This window comes from Ixodes scapularis, unplaced genomic scaffold (genome assembly GCF_016920785.2).
Source record: "Ixodes scapularis isolate PalLabHiFi unplaced genomic scaffold, ASM1692078v2 PGA_scaffold1__304_contigs__length_218370807, whole genome shotgun sequence".
Lineage (NCBI taxonomy): Eukaryota > Metazoa > Arthropoda > Arachnida > Ixodida > Ixodidae > Ixodes > Ixodes scapularis.
In genome coordinates this window covers 156,349,309-156,376,874 of record NW_024609846.1, presented here as the reverse complement: position 1 = coordinate 156,376,874, position 27,566 = coordinate 156,349,309, and the positions used below count along the sequence as shown (strand labels likewise).

The 27,566-nt window shown below is 44.3% G+C and overlaps 1 protein-coding gene across 2 annotated transcripts in view; it reads right to left on the bottom strand.

Moving 5' to 3' along the window:
• The window catches only part of LOC115332101 (Fanconi anemia group J protein), a 60,512-nt gene that overhangs the window by 23,706 nt on the left and 9,240 nt on the right, over positions 1-27,566 (bottom strand). The window contains exons 4-10 of one of the 2 annotated variants that reach the window (XM_040214953.3): positions 23,912-24,011; positions 16,678-16,794; positions 15,752-15,847; positions 13,128-13,263; positions 6,843-6,889; positions 4,256-4,408; positions 3,997-4,145 (exon numbers count right to left, since the gene is read on the bottom strand). In XM_040214953.3, coding sequence (XP_040070887.2) covers positions 3,997-4,145; positions 4,256-4,408; positions 6,843-6,889; positions 13,128-13,263; positions 15,752-15,847; positions 16,678-16,794; positions 23,912-24,010 — 797 coding nt within the window. In that variant the 5' untranslated portion in view covers position 24,011. The remainder of the gene's footprint in view (positions 1-3,996; positions 4,146-4,255; positions 4,409-6,842; positions 6,890-13,127; positions 13,264-15,751; positions 15,848-16,677; positions 16,795-23,911; positions 24,012-27,566) is intronic. The other variant, XM_042290977.1, reaches the window with a different exon arrangement.

Here is a 27,566-nt window from a genome sequence, read left to right as displayed (position 1 = left end):
ATTATAGTGCCAGCATCCTACAAAGGAATGCGCTGCCTTTAAACCGGGAATGATAAGGCCAAATACAATGTAAGCCAATACTGGCAACTCCCGCGGATCGCGGGCGAAAAGTGATCGCAGCGCCCCTAGCGAGCTCGGAGCCCCCGCTAGCAGACGAATTCTCCGCAATGCATTGGTTTTGCCTATCTCCGTGCGAGGTGAGCAATGAAAAAAAATTGTCACGACTATTCTCTGCTTTGAATGTTAAAAAGTAGGTTCCACCTCATGGGTCAAGGACATTTTCTTCGCGAGGGAAGATGTTACAGCTTATAGGGTGCAATTATCGGGCTCTCCCGAAGAAAACATTCCGCCAGAAGACTCAGAACTTATGTCTACCAGGCAAGACACGAATGTACCTTCGCCCTGTTTCTTTGAAAAGGGCAATGGAAAATATTTTTTAGAACATTGCTACGTTTTAACTTTACTGTGCATATCGAACAGTTCTTTTTGTTGTTGCCATTTCAATTTCTCATGATTGTATAGCTTAAAACCGTTTCGTCGAATAGGCGAGCTGGCTATATCCCAATCGTCTCCAGATGAAGAAGCAAAAGGCAATTTCGAACGACGTACCTTACTGCGATGTCAGTATGCTCTGGAAAAAGACGATTGTGCACATGCAAATCTGACGCTATTACTGAAACTAATAAAAGCGAAGTTACAAAAAAGAACACCCGATGGACGGTCGTGCACCTCCTTCCATTTTTCAAAGTCTACTTTCTTTTTATGTTTGAGGCGACGCTACGCCGCCGCGGTCTTTCTTTCTTCTGCGTTTATATTTTTTGTTTGCTTTTTTCTTTCTTGTGCTTACATGACGTTCGAACCATCACATATTTTGCTTTGCCTTGTTTGGCTTAGTTTTTACTTTTTTTCCTTCGCTTCGTCGCTTACTACCGCCGGTTCGTCTGCTACGGTATGCCCGGACATTTGGAGGGCCGTCTGCAACTTTTTTGTTGTTGTTGTTGTTGGTGTTTTTCCACTGTCGTCTATGATAACCTCCTATGTTCGCCTTCGATTGAGTTTCTGATCCAAAATCTTCATATGTACTTTTTGATACTCAATAAATATATTAAGAAGTGTAAGGTCGTTATGCATTTCTATTTAGATTTTATTTGAGTATGCGGTCAAGTCTGCTATGAGTCATCGTTGGTTGATCAACCGGCCGCCTTCGGGCATACACCGGCGCATACTTGGAGATTTTGCCTGCCTGCCTCCCTGCCATCTCCACTGCGAAAACATGTTTTTCTGATGTGGTGGAAAATCCTTCTCCCGCTTCCCAAAGACCGAACAAACGTAAGTAATTAAGTTACTTCAAATTAAACTGGAGGAGCTATCCAAGTATGGCTTCAAAATTGCCACTGACGCCTCAACAGACGAATATTTCACCAAACAAAAGTTCAGCTGAAAACGCACTTGAGGCCGCTGATCGACACTCAAAACAAAGGCACAACGTGCAAGGATTGCCTGGACATGTATGCCAACAACTACTGGAATGTACTTTTGAACTGCTGCGCCAAGTGAGCAAACAAACAACCTGACAAAGTCACTGGGAAAAGAAAAGCGAAAGCAAAAAAAGTCACACACTGCTAGTACACTGCTAGCACGTAGCAGATTGCAGCTCTTTTGTCCATAGTTCCTACCAACGCCGCGAAAGCAAATAAACAAACGTGTAACGTGCAGCTGAAAAAAAAAAAAGAAAAAGTGAAGCTCTTTTATTTAATAGTTTCGTTTTGTTGCTTCCGCTTTGCTTGTTGTGGACTCAACTCCGAGGACGAGCACCACCTGCTAATTTTCAACCAACGCCCCGTGCGATCGTCGTCGTTGAAGGAGGTCTTTGCTGAATGATTTGTATTTTTGTATCGTCTGCTAACTTCTTCGTTGCAATCGCCGACCGTTGTACGCAACTGTTCTCCATTTCTTTTTATTGTCGTCTGGGATGGGGACCCAATCTTTTCTGCAAAGTTTGGAAAGTGTTTGCACGGTCATTTTTCTCGTTACTTTTTGTTTTTGTAATGCTGCAGAGGCTGGTGCGCTTGCTCTGGTAATTTTAACATATTGTTTGCGCACGTTTTAATAATCACCTATTCAGGCAAGAAATTGTGACGACGCAGTTTGTAACGGATAAACAAAAACCTCTTACTTTATTTTATTTATTTACAATACTGCGGACCTTTCGGTCTACGCAGGAGAGGAAGTACAAAAGCACATAATAAATACATGATCATGCACTCTGTGCGGGTCAAGCGTGCGCAGGCAGTTCGAAGTGCCTGCGCATTCTTTACATGCATCACTTAATTAAAAAATTCGGTCAATTTGGCTCCGAATAGCTCAAGGCTGCAGAAACTGACAAGTTCTTCTGGTAAAGCGTTCCACTCAATTATTGTTCTGCAGAAGAATGAATATTTGAATACATCATTCTTGTATTGATACGGTGAAATGGCTTTAGTGTTGCTCGTTCTCCGGGAACGAGACGTCGAAGGTAGCAGATATGTTTCAGGATCTATTTTTGTCAGTCCGTTTGCTATAATGTATAATTCTTTTAATCTAGAAATTTTTCTTCTGTTTTCTAGGCGATCCAGCCGCGCCTCAGCTCTCATTGCGGTAACAGACGACGTACGCCTATATTCCGAAAAAATAAACCGTAAAGCAAGGTTCTCAATTCTTTCTATTTGTGTGACCTGTTTTCTTCTGTAGGGGTCCCATACGCAACTTGCATACTCTAATATCGGACGCACATAGGATTTATATGCAGTTAATCTAACCTCTCTATTTGCATGTCTTAGGTGTCTTCTAAGGAACGCTAGTTTTTGATATGCCCTTGCACATATATAGTCCACGTGACTATTCCAGCGCAACGTATTACAAAAAATCACACCTAGGTACTTAAATTCATCTACTTTTGCAAGTTCTGTGCTCCCTATAGTGTAGCGGAAATCTAACACTTTTTTCTTGTTTGTAATACTACAAAATACCGTCTTATTAAAATTAATAACCATGCCCCATGTAGCACACCATGAGCTGATTACCCCCAAAGACTCATTTAGTAACTCCTGATCCTGAACTGTAGTAATTTTAGAAAATAGCATACAGTCATCCGCAAAAAGCTTAACATGTACAGAAGAAGGCAGATTCGAAGCTATGTCATTGATATAGACTAAGAATAAGAGTGGCCCTAAAACGGAACCCTGGGGTACTCCTGAATAGACTGCTAATGGGGGAGAGCATACGTTATTATAACAGACATACTGCATTCGGTTGCTTAAATATGAACGTATCCATGATAGCAAACTCCGATTCAGTCCTAATTTACGTAGCTTTTCGAGCAATTTGTCATGAGGAACACGGTCAAAGGCTTTCGAAAAATCCATACATATTACATCAACTTGACCACGCTCATTTATAACAGACGCGAACTCATGCGTACATTCAAGTAGCTGCGTGACCGTTGACAGACCCTGCCTAAACCCATGCTGGTGCTTATACAGTAAGTTATTTTCTTCCAGGTAGTGATTGATATGTTTTGATATAATATACGTAGTTTGAGTGGCTAAACGCCACTCAAACTTACGACGTAGTTTGAGTGGCTAAACGCCTTTTTTCCGTTTCCTAGATGCGCTTCAAATGCGTGTGATCCCCCTGAGTGGCATTTGAGACCTCTAAATAAACTGCTCTATCTTCGTTTATGCGCGCGTTGTTATTCGTTTGTCGTTGCAGTCGCAATCAGTGGATTCCGCTTTGCAAACGGGTTGACCTTAATGAATTGTTTCAGCTGTTGGGGTGAAAAAACGGGGCTCGCAAAGCTCGAGGACGTCGCGGAGCCTATACTTTTCCATTGCATCATCTGCTTCTGTAGACTCCGAGTCCGTTCGCCGCTGCTCCCATAGGTTTTCGGAGGAGCTTCCAGTATTGGCGAAGCTATATCGTATTTGATAAGGCTATCGCTTTGGAAAACAAGCTTACCGGAAGTCGCTCATGTACTTCATGTTGCTGCGATAGAAGAAGTCCAAGATAATGACCAGATTCTGGAGGATGGCAGATGTAGATGCGAGAAGCATGGGCTGGTACTTTTCTGGATCTTTCTCGACGCTTGTGACGAGCGCCACAGTTTTCTGCAATTCCCCAACGAGACATAGGAGAGGATTACAAGCATACTTTAGCACTTTCACTTCTGCGAAACTACAAACAGCAGGTGCGACCAAAGAGGCTCCTAGACACATACCCGGAATGACTCGAAAGCTTCGGGGCCCAGTCCAATGTCGATCATGAGGGCGATGATGTCGTTGCCCGACCAGACCTTGCCAGACTGCTCGAAGCTGCGGTAGTCATTCAGGTGGTCCGAATGCTGGGATATCCAGACACTGATCTTGGACATCTGCTCCGAAATTTATGCAAGGTAGTTCAGGCCTTTATTAGTTTAGCAGTAGACGAGCAATAGACACCTTTCAAAGAGTGCCACGCAAGCAGGGTGTACAATTGTAACTGGAGCTGAACCACTTGTTTTTCTCGAACGGGAACAGAACCCGAACCGAAATGGTTGCCGTCATCCTGGAGCTGAACTCGAACGGGAGCAAAACGAAGGAACCGTTCCGAACCGGTCTGCGACAAGTCATGATTCATTAATTAACAAATAATGGGCGATAAAGTGCTGGGTGTGAGAAGACTTAATGTTGTGGCCTGCGTCACGGAAGCACAGAACCGTGGTCCACGTAATTTCGAGGGTGATATTACCATCTTTGAACTTTCTCGCCCATTATCTGTTTGTGACTTGTTGCTGCCGTGAAATCTGCTGCATGCATAGCTGCTAAAAGAACACTGCAAAGAAAAATAATAATAATAAAAAAAAGCTTGATAATGATTTGGACACATGATGCATTTTCCCCCAAAATTAAAATTAATTAAATAAATATTATTAGTTTGAGAGTCATTTGGGTTTTCCTGAGAAAGTGGCTCTTAGACACAGTGATAAGCCCCTTTTCAAGGAAACTTGAATTAGTGTTGTGCCGTTAATATTGCTTTAATTAATTATCTTTTGGGAGGAAAAAGCATCTTGGAGTATATCAGGCTGTTTAAAAAGATATTTTTTTTGCATTGTCTTTTTAAGATTAAGTAACGGTGATGAGTTAAGCGTGTTGGTACATACTTGGAAAAAACAGCCTGAACGTAGGGAAGAAATGTAGAGAGAAAACAAGAGAGACGAGACAAGATGGCTGACTACCAACGAGTTTTAGAGAAAGCTTCTTCTTCCTCATGCTGTGGCATCCACCAGCAGAGGCATTTTAAAAAATATAATCATCAAAGAAAATATTTTAACACATAAAGAGGAAAACAGTTTGGTTACACTGCCCCACTCCAGCTCATGCTGCCCATATGCAGAGTCTTTGAGAAAATGGGAGCAGGTAACTTGGCTTTCCAGTGCAGAAATTGCCAGTTCAGTGCAGCTTTCGAGGACATCACCATCCTAGCTAGACAACGGAATCCTCAGTCCCCCGAGGTGCTTGAGGCACTTGCCATCGAGGACCACGCCGAAGATTGTGTCAGCGCACCGTCTATTTGTCTACATCATTCGGAAAAACAATTTCTGTGGTGCGCCCTACCCAACCTATCAGCAGCGTGACCTGAAGTGGGCAGTGTAGGTAAAGTGTTTTCCTCTTTACATTCTAAAAAAAATTTTCTTTGTAGATTTCAACCGTTTCCTCTCATCTCTCCTGTTTTCTCTCTACATTTTTAAGACATACGCAAGGCGGCCTATTCGTCGCATACCGATAAAAGGAGTCATTCTAATAATTGATTTCTTTCACTGCTGCTTTTTCGTAAAGAATACTTGTTTAGCTGTCTTTAACATCAGTAAACAAGAGAAATCTTGTAATGGGATTTCATTTTCTATCCTTTCTGTAATCCTTCAAAGATTAACAATTTAATCAATATTAAAAATTTTGCTTCTAGGTGAACCATTATGAACCAGTTAAAACCAGTCTGAACCGTTATGTTTTCCATTCTGGAGCTGAACCTGAACTGTACCAAAAGGTCTTGAAGAGCAACCCAAACAGAACCAAAAAAAGTTTCAGTTCGACATCATGCATGCGAGGATGGCTGCACTAACTGGAAAATTGCCTCGCTTAAATAAGGCACAAATACAAGATCTGGATGAAAGATTTAAACAATTACCACAGGACTAAGAGACCCTTACAATATAATTAATTGCATAAAAATAAATTGTAAAATTATTGCTATCTGGTTGAATATTTGCTCCCCTGTCTGAATCTTACTACATGGTACTGGTCACCACCATTACCATTTTATTATTCCCTTTTAGTTGCTTAGATACACTTGGTAACAATGAGTCTAAAAAATCAGGGCTGTAACAACCAATTGGGCCAACTAACATAAACATTTTCAATACATTTATCAACAAACTTGTAAAAGCCTAGGACTTTGCATAGTAATATCTGCCTTTAATAAAATTATTTAGCTTAATTAACTATCTTAGAATATAACAGTCATGCCTCATTAATATGCACCCCATTGATATGAATACCCCTCTATGTATAGACGAAATTTTCAGAAACAAACTGGGTAAACATATGCCTTTACGACTCATTATTATGAACAATTCAGTTTATGGACGATTTTTTGGGGGGAAACGGAGCCGTCCATATCAATGAAACATGACTATTGCCAACTGACAACCATATGCTTAGTAGTAATGAATCATTTCCCTTGGGGTAAACAAAATGAGAAATGTGGCCCACAGAGGGTTTTTCTCAAAACTAGTTCCGTACGAATGTAAATGGTTAGCCTTATCTCACCACTCTCGCAAGGGAATGATGAAGGTCTGGCAGCGCGTCTTGGCGTACTGTAATCAAAACATGGGCATGACAGCTTACACTCTTTTCTCTTCATTCATTGTTCTCTTTTTGTTGCACCAACCAACACTAGTGCCTTAGGTATTACACCAGTCAATTTAAAAATATGCGAAAGAACACTGAAAAATGTATTTATATGTATTATTAATACTTTTTATAACCACAGTATACTAGCAACACTTTTAACTTTCTATGAATCTTTTTATATGTTGGCTGCCTTTGCATTCCTTCACGCCAGCTAGTATTAATTTCTGAAATGTCAAAGACGAGCCTGGCTTGTCCAGTGACGTATATCTTCTTAGCAAATCTGAGAAAGCCGCAAGTATAATTCTTCCAGGGCTTGTTGGTGACAAGAACGTAAATCGGTGTTTTCAGACTAGTTCGGCCAGCCATGTACCATTGCGCAAAAGTTGGCATTTCGGACAACTCCCCGGAAACAACTGCTGTGAATACGGGTCTAGAAATATTTACTGTTGAGTCCGGTTATAACGAAGTCAACGGGAATCGGAAATCTCTTCGCTATATCCGTTATTTCGTTATAACCGACTTTGGTTATAACGAAGCGCGATAGGAAATAGGAAATCGTGATCGCTTTGCTGTAGCCACTATTTCGTTATAACAGACTTCGTTATAACCGGTCTCGACAGTACTGACAAATTATGTATACGAAGGATTGACCCAAAGTATTTACCGCGGTGTATCGACGTCATTACTTTGCAAAGAAAAATTGCAAGCACAGCACATTACGCAATATTGTTTAACTTTTTTTTTTTTGCATTGAAAAATATTGGGATTTTTAAAATTTGCCATGTTGACCTGTATTTTGTTAATGTTAGTGCTAAATGTGGTTGTCCTGGTTAGCAAGACAAATTTACAAGAAAAGCTCAAGTTTTACTACATTTTAGATCTTACTACCTAAATACATTTGACTAAATACGGATAATTTTGAAAATCAATTTAAGAGAAAAGGCCACCTTCAATTGCTTTTAAAATATTCAAATTTAAGCTCAATGACATGTACTAACAGAATCTGCAAAAACATGTCGCATTATTTTTTTGGCCTTTGAAATCATAAAGAGAAAAATCTAGCCCAACTGAAGCTACTGCAGTGCCGTGAAGTGGGCGTGTACATAGCCATAGTTGGCAAGTTCATTACTTTTACAGGGTGTAAAGATACACAGGGGTGGTCAAAAATAAATAAATTGATGGCACAAAGAAGGATAATGGTTTTAAAGTGAGAATTCTAGGTGCGTTTCTGTACTGGAGTTGCAGAAAATGTGCATGGGCCTGAGCAATCGAGAGGCGCTACCATGTAGCAAATTCGCTGGGCCTGTTTTTGACAGCCGGTGTGCAGCGTGCTACTAGCATCTCTGCGCAGCAGAAGTAACGAGCTATCCCAGCCGATCGCAGTGATGCAAAAATATCGAGTGAGCACATGTTCCACGTGTCACCGCTTCCTCTTCTTGAAGATCACGTGACACTCGCACGGCATTGAAATGGTTTTGGTGGCTCATAGCGTGGTCTGCGGTTCATTGCAGGGTGAAACAGGGTATACAACTCCACAAGCAAGTTGGACTCCTGACCCCACGAGTCTCTGCAAGGTGAGGCGCCGATGCGCCGGAGATATCCTACACACTCCAAGAACACTGGCTACTTGGTGCATGACGAAAAAGAAGACCTAAGTCTAGCTAAGACAGTGTCTTCAGTGCTACTGATTTTCTCAAAACTCTATCGATTCAGTGATAAAACCTAAAATCTATGAATTTTCGTTCGTTTCTGGCTGAATATTGGCAAAAAGTATGATTTTGCACTCCTAAAATGGGTTTAAGGCCCATGTTAAACGTTAAGCAACCAAGAGGCTAAAATCAACAGGTCAAAGACTGAAACCAACCAATTAATCAACGTTTATGATGGTGGCGAGAACAAAGCATTATTGTTCACCACTTGCCAGGCCTCGCCACTCAGTTGACATCTTAGAATACTGGCCTATGCTGTTTTTGAAGAACCAAGGTACGAAGTAAGCATAAAGTGCGAGGGTACAATAAATCCCCACAAGCGGCTAGTACTGTTTTTTTTGTGTGGTATGGAACATATGCGTTTTACAGGGCATCTGTTCTAAACTTTATTCTTAGCTGTCATTACTTGCTATATACAGTTCAAGAACTATGAACTTTTCTACTTGGCAGTACGGCTTACATATGCACCTGCTTAAAAAATGTAAAGGGTTACACTTACAAATTACTCAGACTTCTACCCTGCGTTTTTTGCTCGTAGCTGCCCACGCGGTTCACCGTAATATGAAACGGAGTACACCACCTATGGCCCCGCAACCTTATTATTGGCTGTGTTGGTCTAAAGCCCAAGAAGAAAGAATGCGAAAATGCAACATGCGAACTCGTCTACTTGGCGTGCAGTGGAAGGGGTTGGCCAGCAACCAATTGTTCTCCTGCCACAAAAAAAGGAAGTTGCTCTATTATGTGGATTTTGATCAAAGTAACAAGTAATCATAAAGCAATCCATTACCAACATTTTGTATCTAAATTACGGTACAAGTTACTGCCAAGAAAATGTAAAGTGGCAATTACAAAATGACTTCAAAAATTCCCTGGACATCTAAGCAATTCTTATAAGTCGTGAATGCGAAAGCGTCAATGTCGTTTTTCCGCCCCCTTAGTTCGTCTGCGGCGTACTGGCGTGGACGGCCACGTTTCGCTACTGCAGAAGTTGCGGCCGCCAACGATATAGATGCCTCAGGCGCTGCTATGCTCCTCGGCGCTGAAAGGAACAGAAGCAGCTTTCCCCCTCCCGCAACGCCCGACACAAGAGCGGCGGCCGAACATGCTCTTTCCTGGTGTGCGGGCTGGAGCGCCCGGAAGAGGGCTTTTCTGTGGGGTAGCGTTCCTTGGAACTATGCGCGTCCTCTCAGCCAATGGATGCCTAGGAGCTGTTTTGCTTGAACTTTCTTTTACGTTTCTTGCGGTTACAGGCACTGTCAGCTACTGGGAATTTATTTCACGGTTACAGACGCCGCTGGCTCCGCTCCATGAGGCATTTAATGCTTTCGCATTAAAACGAGATAGATTACAAGCAATCCGCTACTTGTAATGGATTACTTCCCAAGCCTGATTTGGGCAAAGCTCAAGTTTGCGCAGAAAGCTTTTGGGGAGTGCTGTGGTCACTAATGTACTGAGATGCTCAATAAATTTAGAATGAAAATGTGAAAATTTCATTTCAATCTCATCTTTTATTGTTTTTTTCATGGCATAATTTCCTGATATAGAAAAACTATTTTTTTTATTCTTCAATTCGAATAGCATGCTTTGCCATGTTGAGGCACATGAATTTTTAAGTTTAAACTACCCAATCATCATCAAATATAGTTCTTAAATTATCCTGGCAGACTTTGCCAGCAGTACCCAGATAACAAGTACCAGTGAATGTGACCTTTGCTAAAAACTAATTTTTTAATAGTAAGCAAAAACATTCGACAACAGTACAAAGTTGGCTGTGGCTAAAATTAGTTTTCATATAACTGAACATGGAATATGAATTCCATTGCTGTCTGTGCAATTCCTGAACAACATAATTTTGGTTGCCATACTACTTGGTTAAGTCTTTCATGAAGAGCTTCAAACACAGTGACTATATTTTAAGCAAGTTTTCAGATAATTTTTTTTTAATATGGAGCACATCAGTTTGATAGAAACTACTGAACTATAGATATGTGGCATAGAGTCACATTTTCTGTGACTCCAATACAAAAACGCCCCTTGAATTCTTACTTTAAAGGGATACTACAACGATATTTCGGCGCTCATTTTTTGGTCTATATGTGTTAGAAAGAGCAGTATCACATGGAACATACCAATATCTTGTTAAAAAAGTCTCGAAAAGGAATTTTAAAACGAATTAAACGATTAGCAAAGAGCACCTGGTGGATGTCGCTAACGCCTCGTTTGTAATGCTCGTCTAGGAACCTTGACAGCTAGTGACGGAGGTTGTCTCGTCTCCGGCCACGATGAGAGAAGGGGGGAAGGAGGAACTCCCCTTTTCCCGAGAATCCCTTTTGTGTGTCGCAGAAGTCGCTATTGTCCGCCTAGAAGATTATAGAAGATTAACCCGTCACTCAAAATTCGTACAAAAGCAGCCGCTTCGGTGGCTGGAACGACTAGGCCATCCTCTCGACGTCAGCCTCGCCGTAGCTTTGCTCGTCTTGAGACAACCTACGTCACGATTGCGTTGGATGTCACGTGCTCTAAGCTGGGCCTTCTCCGAGCGCTTGCCAGAGTGGGCCGTTTATAACGAAAAATACAGCCACCAGGATCAAAATACAAACGTGCGATGGTCATTTACGGATATTGTGGATAATATTCAACCTATTTTTGAACACGAAGGGAATATTTCAAATTTCGTTGAAGTATCCCTTTAAAACCTCTGTCCATCTTTGTGCCAACAATTTATTTATTTCTGTCCACCCCCGTGCAATTTTACGCACTGTAAAAATAATGAACTTGTCAACTATGGGTATGCACAGCACACGCACCCTTCACGGCACTGCAGTAGCCTCAATTTGGCAAGATTTCTCGCTTTTTAACTTCATACACACAAACATGATCTACATGTCTTTGCAGATTCTGTTAGTACATGTAATTTAGCTTGAACTGCAAAAATTTTAAAAGAAAACAAATATGGTCTCCTCTTAAATTCATTTTTAAAATAATTTGTTTTTATTAAATGCCCCATTCAAGCATTTCAGATAAATTTGTCTCGCTAACCAGGACAATATTTAGTGCAAATATTAACAAAATGCAAGGCAACACTGTGGCAAAGTTTGAAAATCGTAGCATTAATAGATGTGAAGAAAAAAAAATTTAAGCAACATTGTGCAATGTGCCCGGTTTGCAATTTTCTTTTCAAACTAATGATGTCGATTCACCATGGTAAATACTTTGGGTCAGTCTTTCCTATACATAATTTGTCAGTAAATATTTCTAGACCTGTAGACACAGCAGTTGTTTTGGGGGATGTGCCCGAAATGCCAACTTTTTTGCAACCTGCAGAAAGCGCTTTGGACTGAGAGTGTGCTTAAAGGTATGGCGAACAGAACTTTGGATTTCAAAAAAAACAATGCTAGAGATGTATGCGGGATGCTACAATCCCTTTGAAACTACTAGTAAGGCAATATCTCAAATGGACGGCCATATTTTTGAAAAAAAAAAAGTCGAGATTGAACCAGGCCGACGAGGCGCTTGACGTCAAGATACCTAGTTTCCTCCTCTCTTCGCTTCGCTCCCTCAAGGCCGCGAGGCGGAGAAGGCGTGAGGCCGTTCCCTCTCATTCTCGGAAAAACATGACGTCAACATTCCTGCCAAATGCGACTCTTTTTTTTTTAAATACGGCCATCCGTTCAAGATATCGCTGTATGAGTGATGTTTTGGTGTTTGTAGCATCCCGTTGCACGCTTTTGCCGCGTGTTTTGGGGAATCCAGATTTCGGTTCGGCATCCCTTTAATGTTTTCTGCAAACAATTTTTTTTTCAGAAAACAAAGGTTGGTTTTGGGTTTCTAAGCATCAAGTTAACAAAATATTTTTTTCGTCAAAATTAAACATAGTCACTGGACATGGTCGGCTGAACTTATCTGAAGAAGCAACAAAAGCTAGTTACAATTTTTTTCTGTCATTAAGTATTTCTTAGGAAATGAACAGATTCAAAGATTAATGTAATTTAGTTTTAACACAAATCGGTACACCAACTCAGTTATGTAGATACAGGAAGAAATCGAGTATGTTAGATGACATCATCAGTAATAAGCTTTGTCATGCCATCTAACCGATCTAGAAGTTTTTAATGCAGAGTTACATTACAACTAAATGCAATTCTGCATATGAATAGATGAAAGTAAAGCTGAAAATTCATAGTTCTAGTTTGTTAATTTTAACTACCTGTCCATGACTTTAACCCTTTAAGAGCCTTTAGCCGGTTTAAGGTTAACAATGGTGTTTCTAGGTTATTTAAAAAAAGAAAAAGTGGCACCAAAGGGTTAAAAAGGTTGCGCCCCATTTAAAACATGCAAATACTATGTATAATGCATTTCACATTATTTAAAAAAATATACATCAGGTTTTTTTGGGTTTTTTTCTAGAATTACAAGCATTCAGATGCAGCCTTCACTTTATAGCCATTTTGTGGCAAAGTAAGGCAAACAAAATTTCATACACCACACTTACTCATGTCTTCTAAGTCCATTATAATGTCTCTGATTTGATCCTGAGTGATGCTGAGGCTCATCACCTCTCTGCTGATGTCTTCGATATTGTGGGCTTCATCAAGCACCACAACTGCATTGTCCAAGTTAATGCTCAGCTGAAAAAGCAATTTTAAGTTCCAATTAAAGCATAAACCTTCAAACCGGCTACGAAGAACCCCCGGATTCCCCATAAGACCCTAGGGGGTTTCCCACAAACTCAACTTCTCTTTATCTTTTCAACCCGTAGGTATTCCCAGTTTAAGCCCAATTTTGGCATTTCACATCAGAGCCACACATCGACATGCAACTGAAAGCCAAGCATTCTCTACTGCGCGCATTAACGTCAAGGGGGGACACCACCTTAAAATCAGAATTTTTAAGAAAAAAAAATTTCCTATTTTTGTGTATTGTGGTCCCACAACTAAGAGTGTATACTCCTGCAAATTTTTATTGCAATATCTGAAGTATTTACGGAGAAATAAAACATTTTTGGTCAGCCAACGATGCAAAATCACGTGTTTTTGTAATGTGAAACTTCTGTTTCCTATTTTCAAACTGCTGTAGCTTTGCACCGGTGTGCCCTAGAATGATGATCATATTCTCGTTGGAAAGAGCATTTCTTCACAATTTCTGTACATTAAATGTCTTCGCTCGAGAGTAAACTCTATTCAAGCGAGAACACAATAGAAGTCCAGCTTTCACATAGAAGAGGCTATGCTTATGGCCAGGAATCGAAAAGCTCACCCTGATTGAACACCAAACTTTGTATTTCGATGATGCTTGTCCCGCCCACACTTGCTGCTGTTCGTTCACGTATTGTAAGTGTACCAAACTCCTTACTCGTTTCACAATCAATGTCCACATGCTGACACTAAAATGACACTCGAAGAAAGCGTTTTAAGCTCGGACTCACTCAGCAAAGCCATGCAGGAGATTCGGTATAAGCAGAAAGCACCCTACGCTCTTGGTGCCTTTCAGTTGCCACCACTACCAGTGAAAGCAGATGTAGTGGTGTGGAAACTTTAAACAGGTTTTTCTCAGTTTCACTTTTTTGCAGCAACTTTCATTTTAAGGGGAAACACTACTCGGGAGGGCTAACTTTTGAAACGTTTTTCTTATTTGCATGAAATTTGCAGGGTGTACTGATAGCACTGGACAAGGATGCTGTGGAAATTTTCAACCCTATAAATCCCACGATGAGTTACATAAAAGTTCATAATAAAAAAGTGTATCTGCTGAGGAAAGCTATCATTTAAAAAGGGTAATGAAAATGGCCAGTTTTTTTGCTGGAACATACAGCAGAATACTTGCTTCAGACAACTATAAAAAGAAATTTCAAAAATTATAAAATTTATTCACAAAAAAAAATATGGAAAACAGTTTTTTTTTGGTGTACATTTGATTTAAAAGAAATATAAACTTTTCATAACAAAAGAGCATAAAAATGCAGAAAGTAAGTTCACAGTCGTGTTCTCCAGAAAGTTTCAATATAGAAAAACCAAAATATAACTGCACACATAATTTGTTTATGAAATGATAGCTTCCCTGAACTGATATTTGACATTAAAAAGTGAAGCTGAGATAAATGCACTTGAAGTTTCATGATGACGTTTTAAAACTTTCTTTTTGCGTCTTAAATGTCAGAAATTCTTTCCAGCAGTGTAAGTGATGTCTTCCTCAAACTTCTTCTGATATACTGACATTGCTTTCAGCTATTTTCACTTGTGGATGACGAGTGCTATGGCAGTGCAGCACACCTCACCGACATATAAATAATAATTATTTTTGACATTGTCAGTGCACATTGACAAGACTTTGTGAGTGTTCTTTGTTATCCATACATGCCAAAACTTTGCAGTTCTGAATATGCATTTTTTTAAAAAAAAGGTGCAATTTAAGATACTGTCCCCCCTTAAGAAAACCTATCATTTCAATAAGTCGCTGAATGTATTCTTTGCTGTGGATTTCTGAATCAGAATTTAATGAGGAAGGGGGCTAGATATTTCTTTTTCTATTTAAACAAAGTTTTCATTGCCAAAAAGTAGAGTTTTGATGAGAAAATGCCCCATTATGTGGAATGCTTTTCAAATTGACATTTTGCATAAAAAAAACATGGATTTTAAGGTAAAAACAGATAGCCCCCCTACCATATGTTCTAGTTAAGGCTGAAGCTTAGAAATGCTCAATATTCTCTAGCAATTTTATACAATAGATTCCCTTGCCAAGTGAGGTGACTTACATCAATAGCTGTGTACCTCCCACTGTAGCTTACCGAAAAATGGTCCTACAGAGATGACATTTCATGGAGTGCATTGAGGCAACGAGATGAATAGACTCCAAATTTCATCAATATTGAGCAACTTGTTTAAAAGTCGACACTTGAAGGTGGCGTCACCAAAATCCTAAGGTTTCCAAACCGCTTCGTCGACTCAATGCCAAGAGGAGGAGGAGGAGGAGGAGGACTTCCTTGGCCATCAATCGAGGCAAGTCGACGTAGCTCGAGATTGAAAGGTTTGAAAAGGCCTCGAGATAAAGGAAAATTGAGGCTAGTGTCCGAGCCACTGCTGTAAAAAGCAAATAAAGCGAGAAAGGGCCCCCCCTCACACATTTCCTGATGACTGGATCGATCAGGTAATTGTAAGGGCAGAACACAATGTCCGAACTGTCGACCATGTCCAAGCTCCAGTAGTAAGGGCAGGCCTGCGAGTCAAAACAAAGACACAGTCACGGTCACGAAAAAGAAAAGCTTTTAGCAAAGCGGCGTCTTTCACACGTGCCGGAAGCGCGACACCCTATGCTATCGTTCTAGTCGCCAACGGGATGAGGACGGCAAGGCGCCTCTTTCGGATGCTTGTCCTTCAGCACGTGCTTGTGGCCTACCGCAGTGCTTTGACTGCGCGTAAACGCTCGAAGCTTGAGGCGTAGGAGGGTCGTCGAAGGTGGGGCGCTTCCAATGGAGGCGGGACAACCGAATGATGGCTCCCTGTCGTTCTCACCCTCTCAATTCAGAAATCAACAAGAAGGTGTTGCAGAAGTCAATGGAGCTACTAGACGAAAAAGGATGTCTAATCTTGTCAGTGTCTCGTACAACAGCTTCTGCAAAGGTTTACGATTTCCTCGTAACTTAGCTTTTCAAGTGGCAAGCTCGTTACGTAACTCCCCTTTCATATTTCTCCGTTTCTTTCGCATTCAACTGAGACTACCCTGGAAAAACCTGGCGGGAAAAAAAGATCTCAAGCAATCAATAAAAATGACACCTCCAGTTGCGTGACTGCTCGAAAGCCGAGATACATTTAGGTTTGTGGTTATAAGCACCGATCAAAATAGGTATCATAACTGGACAGAATTACGACAGCCATAGCTCGTTTTAAAAAGGAGCGTTCAAGAGGAAAAGGATTTCGAGGAAATAGGAAAGGAACATTTTATTTTTATGTTCTGCCAGTCATGAGGCCAAAACAGGTCAGTAGGTACACTAAACGCAAAAGCACCCCGAAACTGTAGGTAGAATTTGGAGCCGGAAGAGCACTAGCCTTTTGTCTCGTTCCTATCCTGACAAGATCTTCGAGGTCGTAAGGCTCGATGGTCCTGCTTTCATACAGGGACGGATACTCCTTGCCCTTCTTCAGGTTGCCTTGAAACCTACAGCCCTGTAAGAGAGGACATCGCAGAAAATACATGTTTATTACGTCGGTGATTCTCTAACTTTAAGACCTCGAGGAACCCACCTGTCCAGGTCTTGGTATTGATGTGATAAAGCAGTAAACAAGCCTAACTACAGGGTAAACTAGTGGTTCTCAAATGGAGTTCCAATTTAAGTGTCTGCAAAGCCTCGCCTCAATCTCCCCCCTTTCCTCTTTTCTTTATAAAAGAATTTTCAGCCAAAACACTCTGGTGAAAAAGGAAGACCAGCAAAGCTGTGCTATGGTGAAAATGAAGTAAATGGCCGGCCGCAAGTCGGCAAGCTAGAGTGGAAAGGCTGGACAGCTACCGCCATGTATGAGCAACGGCGGCAAACAGACAACCGGCAAGCCGGTTGTCTGGTTGCCACCGTTGCTCATAGATGGCGGTAGCTGTCCAGAGTTTCGTGTCATCATTTGTTTGCTGACGGAATTGATACTGGGGAAACTAGCCCTTAACAGCTTCGCTGCAAAAAGATTTTTTGTTGACCTTGACTGAATGGTGCAAGCTACTGCACATTACAAAGGGTACAGCCATTACCATCCATCTATCTATTCATCTTTTTACTTGATGCTTCTCACTTCTCCTCTCTATAACAGTAAAGGATGCCCTTTTCACACTGCAACCAGTTGTCTTATTTGATACCCCCTCCTACTCCTTTCCCCGCTGGCATGGGGTCCCCCATCATTTTGGCGGGTCTCCAAGGTGCCTCCGACACCTCCATGCTTGAGAACCACCGGGGTAAACAATAATATGCACACTAGGGAGTGTATGGCTCATATTTATGCATCAATGAGTAGCTCACATCTGGTAAACACAGTGATAAAAAAAAGTCTTTCCTGAGAGGCAGGGATCATCGAGGAAAATTGGTTCCTGGAAGGCCAGTTTGAGAATCCATTCATTAGGTGAGAGCAAGGACAAAGAGTTTAGCATGATAGGAATAACAGCTACAAGAAAATGAGGACAACGAAATGAACACTCGCAACAGGACAGCCGCTATAATAGCTTGTGTAGGAACCTCTGGCAGTCGTCGATGGTTACATTCAAGCAAACTTTTATTTACATTATCTACAAGCTGCAAGCGATGCGATCTGACGTGTCGTTCCCAACCGTTCCAAACATGAGCCTCGTCTCGCGCTCAGGCCACGCGCTCCCCTGGCCGCCAGCTCCTTGCCACGCGCTCCCTTTTAAGACGTCTCTGGCCGATTTTCTCCTCGTCTTCGATGTCCTCGTGACAGTGATATGGCTTATTACGAACCACTTAAACACTCCAACACACTCCCTACCGAATGGATGGAAGTCCATTCTAAACTTCCATTAACTCCAACGGATACACAAGCTGCACTGGCCTTCGCAATATGGTGCCGCGATGCACTCGGATCTCACACGACCGGATCCGAGAATCTCGGCCGGGGAACACTCTTTCTACTCGCCCGAGCTTCCATAGCAGGCATGGAAGCGGCTCTTTTAACAGAACAATTTGACCCTCTCTGATGGGCGCAGACTGCCTGTTCTGAGTGGCGTACGCTGATCTGAGTTCTCGAAGATACTCTTCCCTCCATGTTCCCCAAAATCGGTTAAGCAGTTGTTTTCGCTGCCGCCAGAGCACGCGAAGCTCCTCCGGTGTGGACGCGAGCGTGTCCCCACCCGTCGGCGGAAGTGTCGTCAGCCGCCTTCCAACTAGGAAACTGGCCGGCGTCAGCGGGGTCCCCTCTCCGACCGCGTCGTGCACAAACGTTAATGGCCGCGAATTCAACACGGCCTCTACCTCAATCAGAACGGTGGTCAATTCCTCTGTGTCCAGACAGTTCCTTCCGATAACCTTTCTTAAAGACATCTTTACCGAGTGCACAAGCCTCTCGTAAAATCCTCCCCACCATGGGGCTCTCTCGACAATAAACCTCCACTGGATACCCGCGTTCGCAAAGTGGTTGACTACGTCTGGGTGGCGCAACGTATTCCACAGTTCCGTGAGTTCCTTCGACGCTCGTTTGAAGGTCAACGCATTGTCGGAATAAATTACGCGGCACAGCCCTCGGTGCGACACAAATCGACGGAAGGCAAAGAGAAAGCTCCGGGTCGACAGGTCTGGAACCAACTCCAGGTGCACAGCCCGCGTGACTGCACACGTGAACAGCACCACGTAGGACTTGCATGTGAGGTCCTTGCCCTTAACGTAGAGGGGGCCCGCAAAGTCCGTGCCAACTACCTCGAAAGGGTCCGCTCGTGTTGTCCGGGCATCCGGCAGGGGTCCCGTGGGGGCACTCGCGGGGGTCGCGCTAAAGCGCTGACAGGTCACGCAGGCACGCACCACTTTCTTCACCAGCTCTCGGCCCCGCAGAATCCAATACTGGTTACGGAGCTGCACGAGAGTATCTCTGACTCCCGCGTGCAGCAGCTGTCGGTGCGCGTCGATTGCCAGCAAGGCTGAATATCGATGCTGCTTGGGCAGGACGATCGGGTTTCGTTCGTCATACGTCATGCTGACGGACTGGAGGAGACTTCGAATGCGAAGTACTCCATGCTGATCGATGAAAGTGGCGAAGTCTTGGAGGGGTGAACCAGGCGGAGTCTTCGTAGAGTTGGTCGTGCAGCGAAGCTCGGTAGCGAACGCCGAGCGCTGCGCCTCCTTTATCCAGTGAGTTCGCTCTGCCTCGATCTCCTCGGCTGTCAGTGGTCCCGTTCGTCTTTCAGTTGACCTGACGTTGTGGAGAAATCGAAAAATCCAAGCCGTTGTTCTGTTGATCCTTGAAGCAGAGCTGAATCGCGAGATATCGATCAACTCTGGAATGGGCGTTACTGTGACTTCAAACACTTCTGCTCTCGATCCTCTCTCCACGAGGGCGTCTCGAGGGAGTTCTCCCCACCTTTCCTTGGGCCATTCTGTCGCTGGCAGTGGCAACCAACTCGGCCCCGACCACCACAGTGAACTGGAGACCAACTGGAATGCGGTCAGACCTCGTGTCATGAGGTCAGCGGGATTTTCTTTTCCCGGGCAGTGGTGCCACGTCGCGCCTTCACAATTGCTCTGGATCTCTTGCACTCGATTCTTGACGAACAGCTTCCATCGGGAGGCCTCTCCCCTGATCCAGTAAAGTGTGATCATTGAATCCGTCCAGAAGTGAACGTCCTTCACCTCAAGCTCAAGGCAGGTTTGAACGTATTTGGACAGCCTTGAGGCGATCAAGCTGGCCATCAGTTCCAATCTCGCCAGTGTGACAGTCTTGAGGGGCGCAACTCGGCCTTTTGCGAGCAATAACGTCGTTGTCGTCGCTCCTGTGTCGTCGGTAGTGCAAAGGTAGACCATGGCTCCGTAGGCAGCGGTGCTGGCGTCGGCGAAGATATGCGATGATCGGTGGGTCACCTTGCCTTGCAATCCGTCGTCGCAAAACCTTGGGATCTTGACCTTTTCTAGCTCGACAAGTTCGCTGCACCACCCGGTCCACTCGTCTTGCAGGTGATATGGTAGCACATCGTCCCAGTCCAGGCTTAGTTTCCAGATTTCCTGGAACAAGATCTTGGCTCTCACGACGAAGGGTGCCAAGAATCCCAGAGGGTCGTAAAGGCGAGCTGTCGTTTGCAGCACGAAGCGCTTCGTATTTTCTTGATGGCGAGCAGTCTCCATCACGTGCTCCGGCGAAAACATGAGACTGTCCTCTTTGGGTTCCCAAGTCACTCCGAGCACCTTGAGCACGTTCGCGACTTGTCCGAGTGGTTTTTGGCCTGCGCCGTCCTCCTCGAACACCTCCGCTAGTGATGCGCTATTTGAACCCCACTTGTGGAGTCTCATACCGGCCTGCCTAAACACCTCGTTCGCCTCGGCGTACAACTTCTTAGCCTCGTCTTCGTTGCTCGCTCCGGTCAACAGATCATCAACATACACGGACTTGCTTAATTGTTCGGCCGTTGTTGGGTCTGTGTTCTCCATCGCCGCGAAATGGTGCCGCAGGGTAGTCGCCAAAAGGAACGGGCTCGACGTTGCACCGAAAGTCACCCTCGTCATTCGCCAGGTCTCTACCTCTGGTACCGGTTGATTTTGGATCGGCGGTTCCTTGTACCAGAGGAACCGCAGTGCGTCACGATCCTCAGCCTTGACTCCGATCTGCAGGAAAGCCTTCTCCACATCCGCCACTAACGCTACTCGGTGCGTCCTAAACCTCAGAAGTAGGGCGACGAGATCTGGATTCATGTTCGGTCCACTCTCCAAGTTTTCGTTCAGGGATTTACAGTTTGCGCCGTGAGAGGAAGCGTCAAACACAATCCTAAGTTTGGTGGTGCTGCTGTTCTCGCGGAGAACAGCCTGGTGGGGCATGTAATACACCCTTGCTGCACCTTCGTTCTGTGTTTCTTCATCGACCCTCTCCGCTATGTCGTTGACTTGGTATTGCCGAATCGCTTCGTCATACTTCTGTAGGAGATCGGGATTTTTGGTCAACTTCTTACGTAGATTCTCCAACCTCCTTCTTGCCACCTCCATGTTGTCTGCCAGCCTTACGTCCGATTTCCATGGAAGGCTTACTTCGTATCTACTGGCGGTCTTCGTAATGTTGTCTTCGAACTCTCGTCTCACGGCGCTGTCCGAGGGATCCTCTACTGGCGGGTCGGTAACTCCCACGCTTTCTAGCTCCCAGAAATGTAGGAGAACCGATGTGGCTTCTAGATCCTGCAGCGTTGCTATTAGCATGGTCGCCTGGGAGCAACTCACGATGGTTGATTCCGAGCCTGTCCGTCCCTGGACCGCCCAACCGAATGCAGTTTCTACTGCAGTCAGGCATCCGCTCAGTCTATGAATTCTTCCTGTGATGCACCCCCAGTAGTGGTCTGATCCCAGCAGTATGTCGACGCCGCGTTGTTCCAGTCCGGTCATGTTGTCTCCCACGGGACAGCCAAGTTCCTCTAATGTTGCCACGATGGCTTCATCTGGGCTCTGAAGGTCCTGCTCACATATGGTAGGTGTCTCGAGAGCGTCGATGTCATATCTTTTGTTGTAGTGTTGGTCTCGCAAAGTTACTTGAACCCTGCGAAACGTACGTTCAGTGCTTTCGCCCCCGAACACGCCTATTGTGAGGATCTCTGTCCCGAGCAATTTGCAGTCCAGTCGCTGAGACAGTTCTTCAGTTATGAAGGAGCGCTGACTGCCACTGTCGAAGATAATACGGGCAAGCTTCCTTCTGTTTGTACCTCCTGCCCCCGCAGTAACCGTTTGTAGGAGCACTGCCGGCTTGCTGTTCCTACCACGTACATGCATAGCGACCGGTGTCGGTTCCTTCGGTTCCGTCTCATTCGATCTGGTGGACGTTTTTCCCGGCGCGTAATTCGGGTCGCACATGGTGGACGCGTGCCTGCCTTGACATTTGCCACAGCTGGGTGCTCCTCGACATAATCTTGCCATGTGATTGGCCTTCGTGCAGCGGAAGCACCTCCGGTCTGCTTGTAACCTACGCTTCTTCTCCACTAGCCCGATTCTTGCGTTACATTCCGGTGTTCCGTGCGCTTTTGACTTGCAAAGGAAGCACTCTAAGACGTCCACACTGCCGTGCAATGCCGCCGCGGTGGAACTGCGAGTCTGAGCGTTAATCGTTGACCTCTTCACAGAGCCATGCGTCAGAGAAGAAGGTCTGGGCTTACCGACGGCGTCTTCCAGCTGGTGTTTTGATGTCCTTTCGCGGCTCTCCACCTCGATGCGTAGAAAGTCGAGGAGAAACCGCAGAGCCCTCAGGTGTACTTGCTGTGGGGCGGATTCCAAACTGGCGTCTGTCATTGATGCCCTTGCGGCGTTGGCATTCCCGGTCTCCTCCGCCGACATCTTCCGGTTGAAATCGAGAGTGATATCTCTCGGTAGCACTCGCAAAAGAACTGTGTAGAGCATAGCTCCATACGCCTCTTCGCCCACCCTTAACGCTCTAAGGCCTCTGATGTACGCCTGTAGAGTGTCGTAGAAACGCCGTAGGGCTCGGGTGTTCCGTTGTGGTGGCACTGGCTGTATATCCATGAGACCTTCCATGTGGTCCTGGATAAGCGTCTCTTGCTTCCCGAACCGCTGCTGCAGGAGCTCGATGGCGTCTGCGTAACACTCAGCGGTCGGCTGCAATCCACCGATGGCGGCTGCTCCATCGCCGGTCAGCGATGATCGCAGATAGTTGAACTTTTCTGACGGCGTGAGTTCCGGATTTTGATGAATGGCGGTATCGAATTGCTGCCAGAAGGGTTGCCAGTCCTTTAGTTGCCCGTTGAATTGGATTAGTTTCAATTTTGGGAGTTTGATTTTTGATGTCACCGAGGATCCTCCGTTCCGATCTCCGTTCGATGGTCCCCTTGCTTGGTGGCTGCCCTCCACGCTCTTCATCTTTTGTTTAAGTTTGGTGAGGTACGTGACGATCTTGTCCGAATACTCGATCGCATGACTGAACTCTGCTTCTGCATCTTGTCCCGTGATCAGAGGTTCGATCGCCGCGTCCACGTCGTTCAGTTGGTCGCGGGCCAGATGAATACGCTCGATGAGAGCCTCGAGGTCGTTGACGCTTGGCGTAGCTAGGAGTAGTAACGCGTCGGCCTCACCAGTCAGTCGTGTCACTTGCATCCGATGCGTCTTCCGTTTTTTCTTGAGGACGTCCATGATCGTCGACCGTTCCGGCTTGGCTTGATGAAAAGTTGCTGTAAACCACCAGGTTCCCTTCGTTCAGTCGTTCCTCCCGGGTTTCGGCACCAGTGTAGGAACCTCTGGCAGTCGTCGATGGTTACATTCAAGCAAACTTTTATTTACATTATCTACAAGCTGCAAGCGATGCGATCTGACGTGTCGTTCCCAACCGTTCCAAACACGAGCCTCGTCTCGCGCTCAGGCCACGCGCTCCCCCGGCCGCCAGCTCCTTGCCACGCGCTCCCTTTTAAGACGTCTCTGGCCGATTTTCTCCTCGTCTTCGATGTCCTCGTGACAGTGATATGGCTTATTACGAACCACTTAAACGCTCCAACAGCTTTTATTCCTATCACAATTTTAACTATTAACAACTCGCCACATTCTCGTACGAGGGCAAAGCACGGCAAGACAGAAGGTCGCCACACGAGTGGAAGAAAGATCCTCACCACGTCGTCGAGCAGCTCCTTGCACTCTTCGTTCTTGTTCGAAGACCTGGAGATGCGAGGGTGGATGCATGTTCGCTCCCTGCTTGACAGGATGCACATCCTGTTGCATAAGAAGAGATGTCAAGCAAACGCTAGAGCAAACCAGAACAATTAACTTTATTCTCGAAGGACTTCATTAAAGGATAGATGAGAATGAGTGAAATGCAAAGTCTGGTCTGCACAATCGCTGTTGAGTACAACCGATCGTGTTTTGCCCCCTTGTAATCATACACTGGCACCACCTATCAAGTATCCGTAGAACTACATATAGCTAGACTGACAGTTTTGCAATGGTTCAAGAGATAAAATGCTCTTTATGAGAAATGGCTGCTCATGACATTGTCAAAGGTATTGCAAGGCCATGATGCACAAATGATGTGCAAAAATATTAGGAAATATGTCCAAAACGGACGGGTTCCAAGGCTACATGATGGATGACACCAGTGTTATCTCGTCATAAGCAATCGCGAGGGAGCAGAACGCGCACGGTCACACTCAAATGCAAGTGTGCAAGCCAGCCTTAACACACCACTAAACTAGAAAGAGGAGATACGTAGAGACAGGCCCAAATCAGGCTTTTAATAAAAAAAATTTTAAAAATATATACCGTAAAATCCCTTAAGGACGCCCTCCCCCGAGAAATAGCCCATCCCATGTTTATGGCTAAATATATATAACTTAAAATTCTGAAACTTCGCCCCCCCCCCCCCCCCTTAATTTCCGTCAGACATCGCACAATGTTCGACGGGAATCACATGAACCGCACGATCTGCAGTACCGGTAGCGTATGGCTGTTTGCCGACGGAGTAAAACCACGGGCGAAATACGGGTCCCTGATTGGCCTAGTTGAAGCATGTGACACGCAGTTCTTCCGGTTGAAATATCCGAGCAAAACAAGTGATTATCCATGCGATGCTAAAATTTCCTAAAAAGTAGGCATAGTATGCACACATGCACATACGCGTACAGGTATATGAGACTAGCAGGGTCGTGGCTGGTTTATGCATTTTTGTTCAGCATCTGCGGGCGCACTATTGGTTCCGGTGACACGAGAGTTCATTCCACAAGTTTGTTGCATTGTGAAATGCGAGTCTGCTGCGTCTGCCGTCCGTTGCGTCTGATCCCCTGATAGGCAAGTTCGTAGCAGGTTCTTGCGTTTTTTTGTTCGCAATATGCGCACGCGGTATCGGTTCCCGTGACGCACAAGTTGTCCCTGCATGTTTATTGCACCACACTTCGTTTATTGGGGATTTGGAGCCGGCACGCAGGCCGACATGCAGCTTACACCTCTGTTGTTTACTTGGATCCTTTCTGTGATCGGATTAGCGATCTTGTTCAGCGTGGATGGTGAGCGGGCACTGTTCCCACGACCGCCGAAACCGTCTTTATCAATTGTATTCGGGTGGCCCACAGCGACAAACAAGAACAGGAGCGGATTGCCAGTCATCACTGGTTTTCACCACCGTTTAGATGAGGCGCTTTTCGACGACGATCTACCAGTCTCAGCTCAGCGTCGAGAACCACGTGATATTGGCTGAGGCTATTAAAACACGCAGCACCATGGCTTCGTGGGATTTGGAGCCGGCACACTGGCTGATATTCAGCTTATGCCTCTGTTGGTTATGCAGGCTAGTACTTATCATTCAATTCAACTGCACGGTCTGTGTGCTTTGCCAGCTCCACCCATGACAAATGCTACTGGTCATCGTCGCAAACAAATGTGCATGCAATTGTTTCATACAAATTTTCGCCTCTTTGCGAACCAAATGTTGTCTTGATTCTTCTCTTGTTACTTTCAGGCGAAGTAGAGCTAAATCCCAGCCCTGTCACTGAGACAGAAATGGAAGTTCTACAAGGTCTACAAGCTGGTCAGGCATCAATCATGAGTAAGCTAGAAAATATCGATACTAGGCTGGCCAAACACGAAATTATGTTGGCGGAAGTAAACAGTAAGCTTGGTGTAACCGAGGGATGGGTAGAAACGCTCAAATAAACTAGTGTCGGAACAAACAAATGTATTGAGGTCACTTGAACAACAAGTATCCGACTTGCGTAACAAAAACATTGACCTCGAGAACAAAAGTTGCAGGCAGAATCTTGTCTTTTATGGAATAGACGAAAATTATTTGGAAACATGGATTCAATCAGAAAACTTGGTTAAAAATATCTGTAAAGCTAACCTGAGGATCGAATTGAAGTCGGTACAAAGGGCACACCGTGTGGGTTGATACAGTGATAAGTTCAAAAGGCCAATCGTTGTAAATTTTACTTCATACAAGGAGAAACAGGATGTCCTGATAAATGCTAACAAGTTCAAAGGGTCATCTTACAGTGTGGATCAGGATTATTCACCCATGACCCGATATCTGCGGAAGCGTCTGTGCAATATGCAAAAGTTAAAAAAGCGGACAGCAATAACAAGGTAAAAGTAAACTTCGATAAACTTGTTATTAATGAAAAGACCTTCATGTGGGACAAAGAAAAAAAGGAGGCTGTTCCATTCAAGAAACAATGACGCCCTGGGAAGGAAAAGAAACGCACATGCCGTGACCTCGTTGCTGTTGTAGTAAAATGCAAAGCATAATAAACAAACTTGACGAATTTGCTGGTTCGATAGAGTCTGTTAAGGCTTACATCGTATTTGGCAGAGAATCGTGGCTGAACCCGTCTATCGCGGATAGTGAAGTGTTCCCAAAAGAATTTATTGCTTATCGGAAGGACAGGCCCCGCCTCGATGGAGGGGTATTTTTGCTAATTTACTCTTCTCTAAGTCATCTATGCTAGATCTTGATTGCGACAATGTCGAATAAATTTAATGCTCAGTTAATCTATCTGATAACTCGTCATACACTGTTGGAACATTCCACCGACCACCGAATTCAGATCTAAAAACGTTAGTCATTGTTTGAAATACCGTAGAATACCACACATCCGCCCATACCACATCGAGTGCCCATACCCAAATTCGCAAGATCTGAGAAAATATGCACAGTACACTAATATGTAAAATTGATGACCGGACAAGTGCCAATCCTCCATTTTTTGGAGATTATCTCTAAATTTTGAGTGGGCGCTTTCTCGGCAATTTATGGTAGTTCCAAAACCATCCCGGCAGCCTACCTTGCTAGCGGGAGACTGGTAGACACTTTTGGACTGTGGACATGGTAGACACTTTTGGACTGTTGAAGTATGTAAATGCTCACTCAGAATGGTAACATTTTAGACCTTTAGTTTTGCACTTCACCTCAGATTATTAGTTCAATTGATATTATACCAGGAATAAGTGATCATCACACTGCCGTTGCAAACGTCAAAACAGAATTAACCAATCAGCGTCACGTGCATCAAGGAGTTTTTTTTCTTTGAAAAGGGTGATTATTCTAATGTCTCTCACGAGCTCCCTGACAACTTGCTGGTTTTTTAATGTCATGCTGAGGATTATGACATCCACAAATTATGGTTGGTGTTTAAAAACAAACTGCTCCAACTTACGAACAAGTATGTTCCAAGCATTGATTCTACCAGACTCAAAAAATGTGAAAAGCCTTGGGTGAATATGCCTATTATCAGGATTAAAAAAAGAAGGAGAGCATTTCATAGATATAAAAAAACTAAG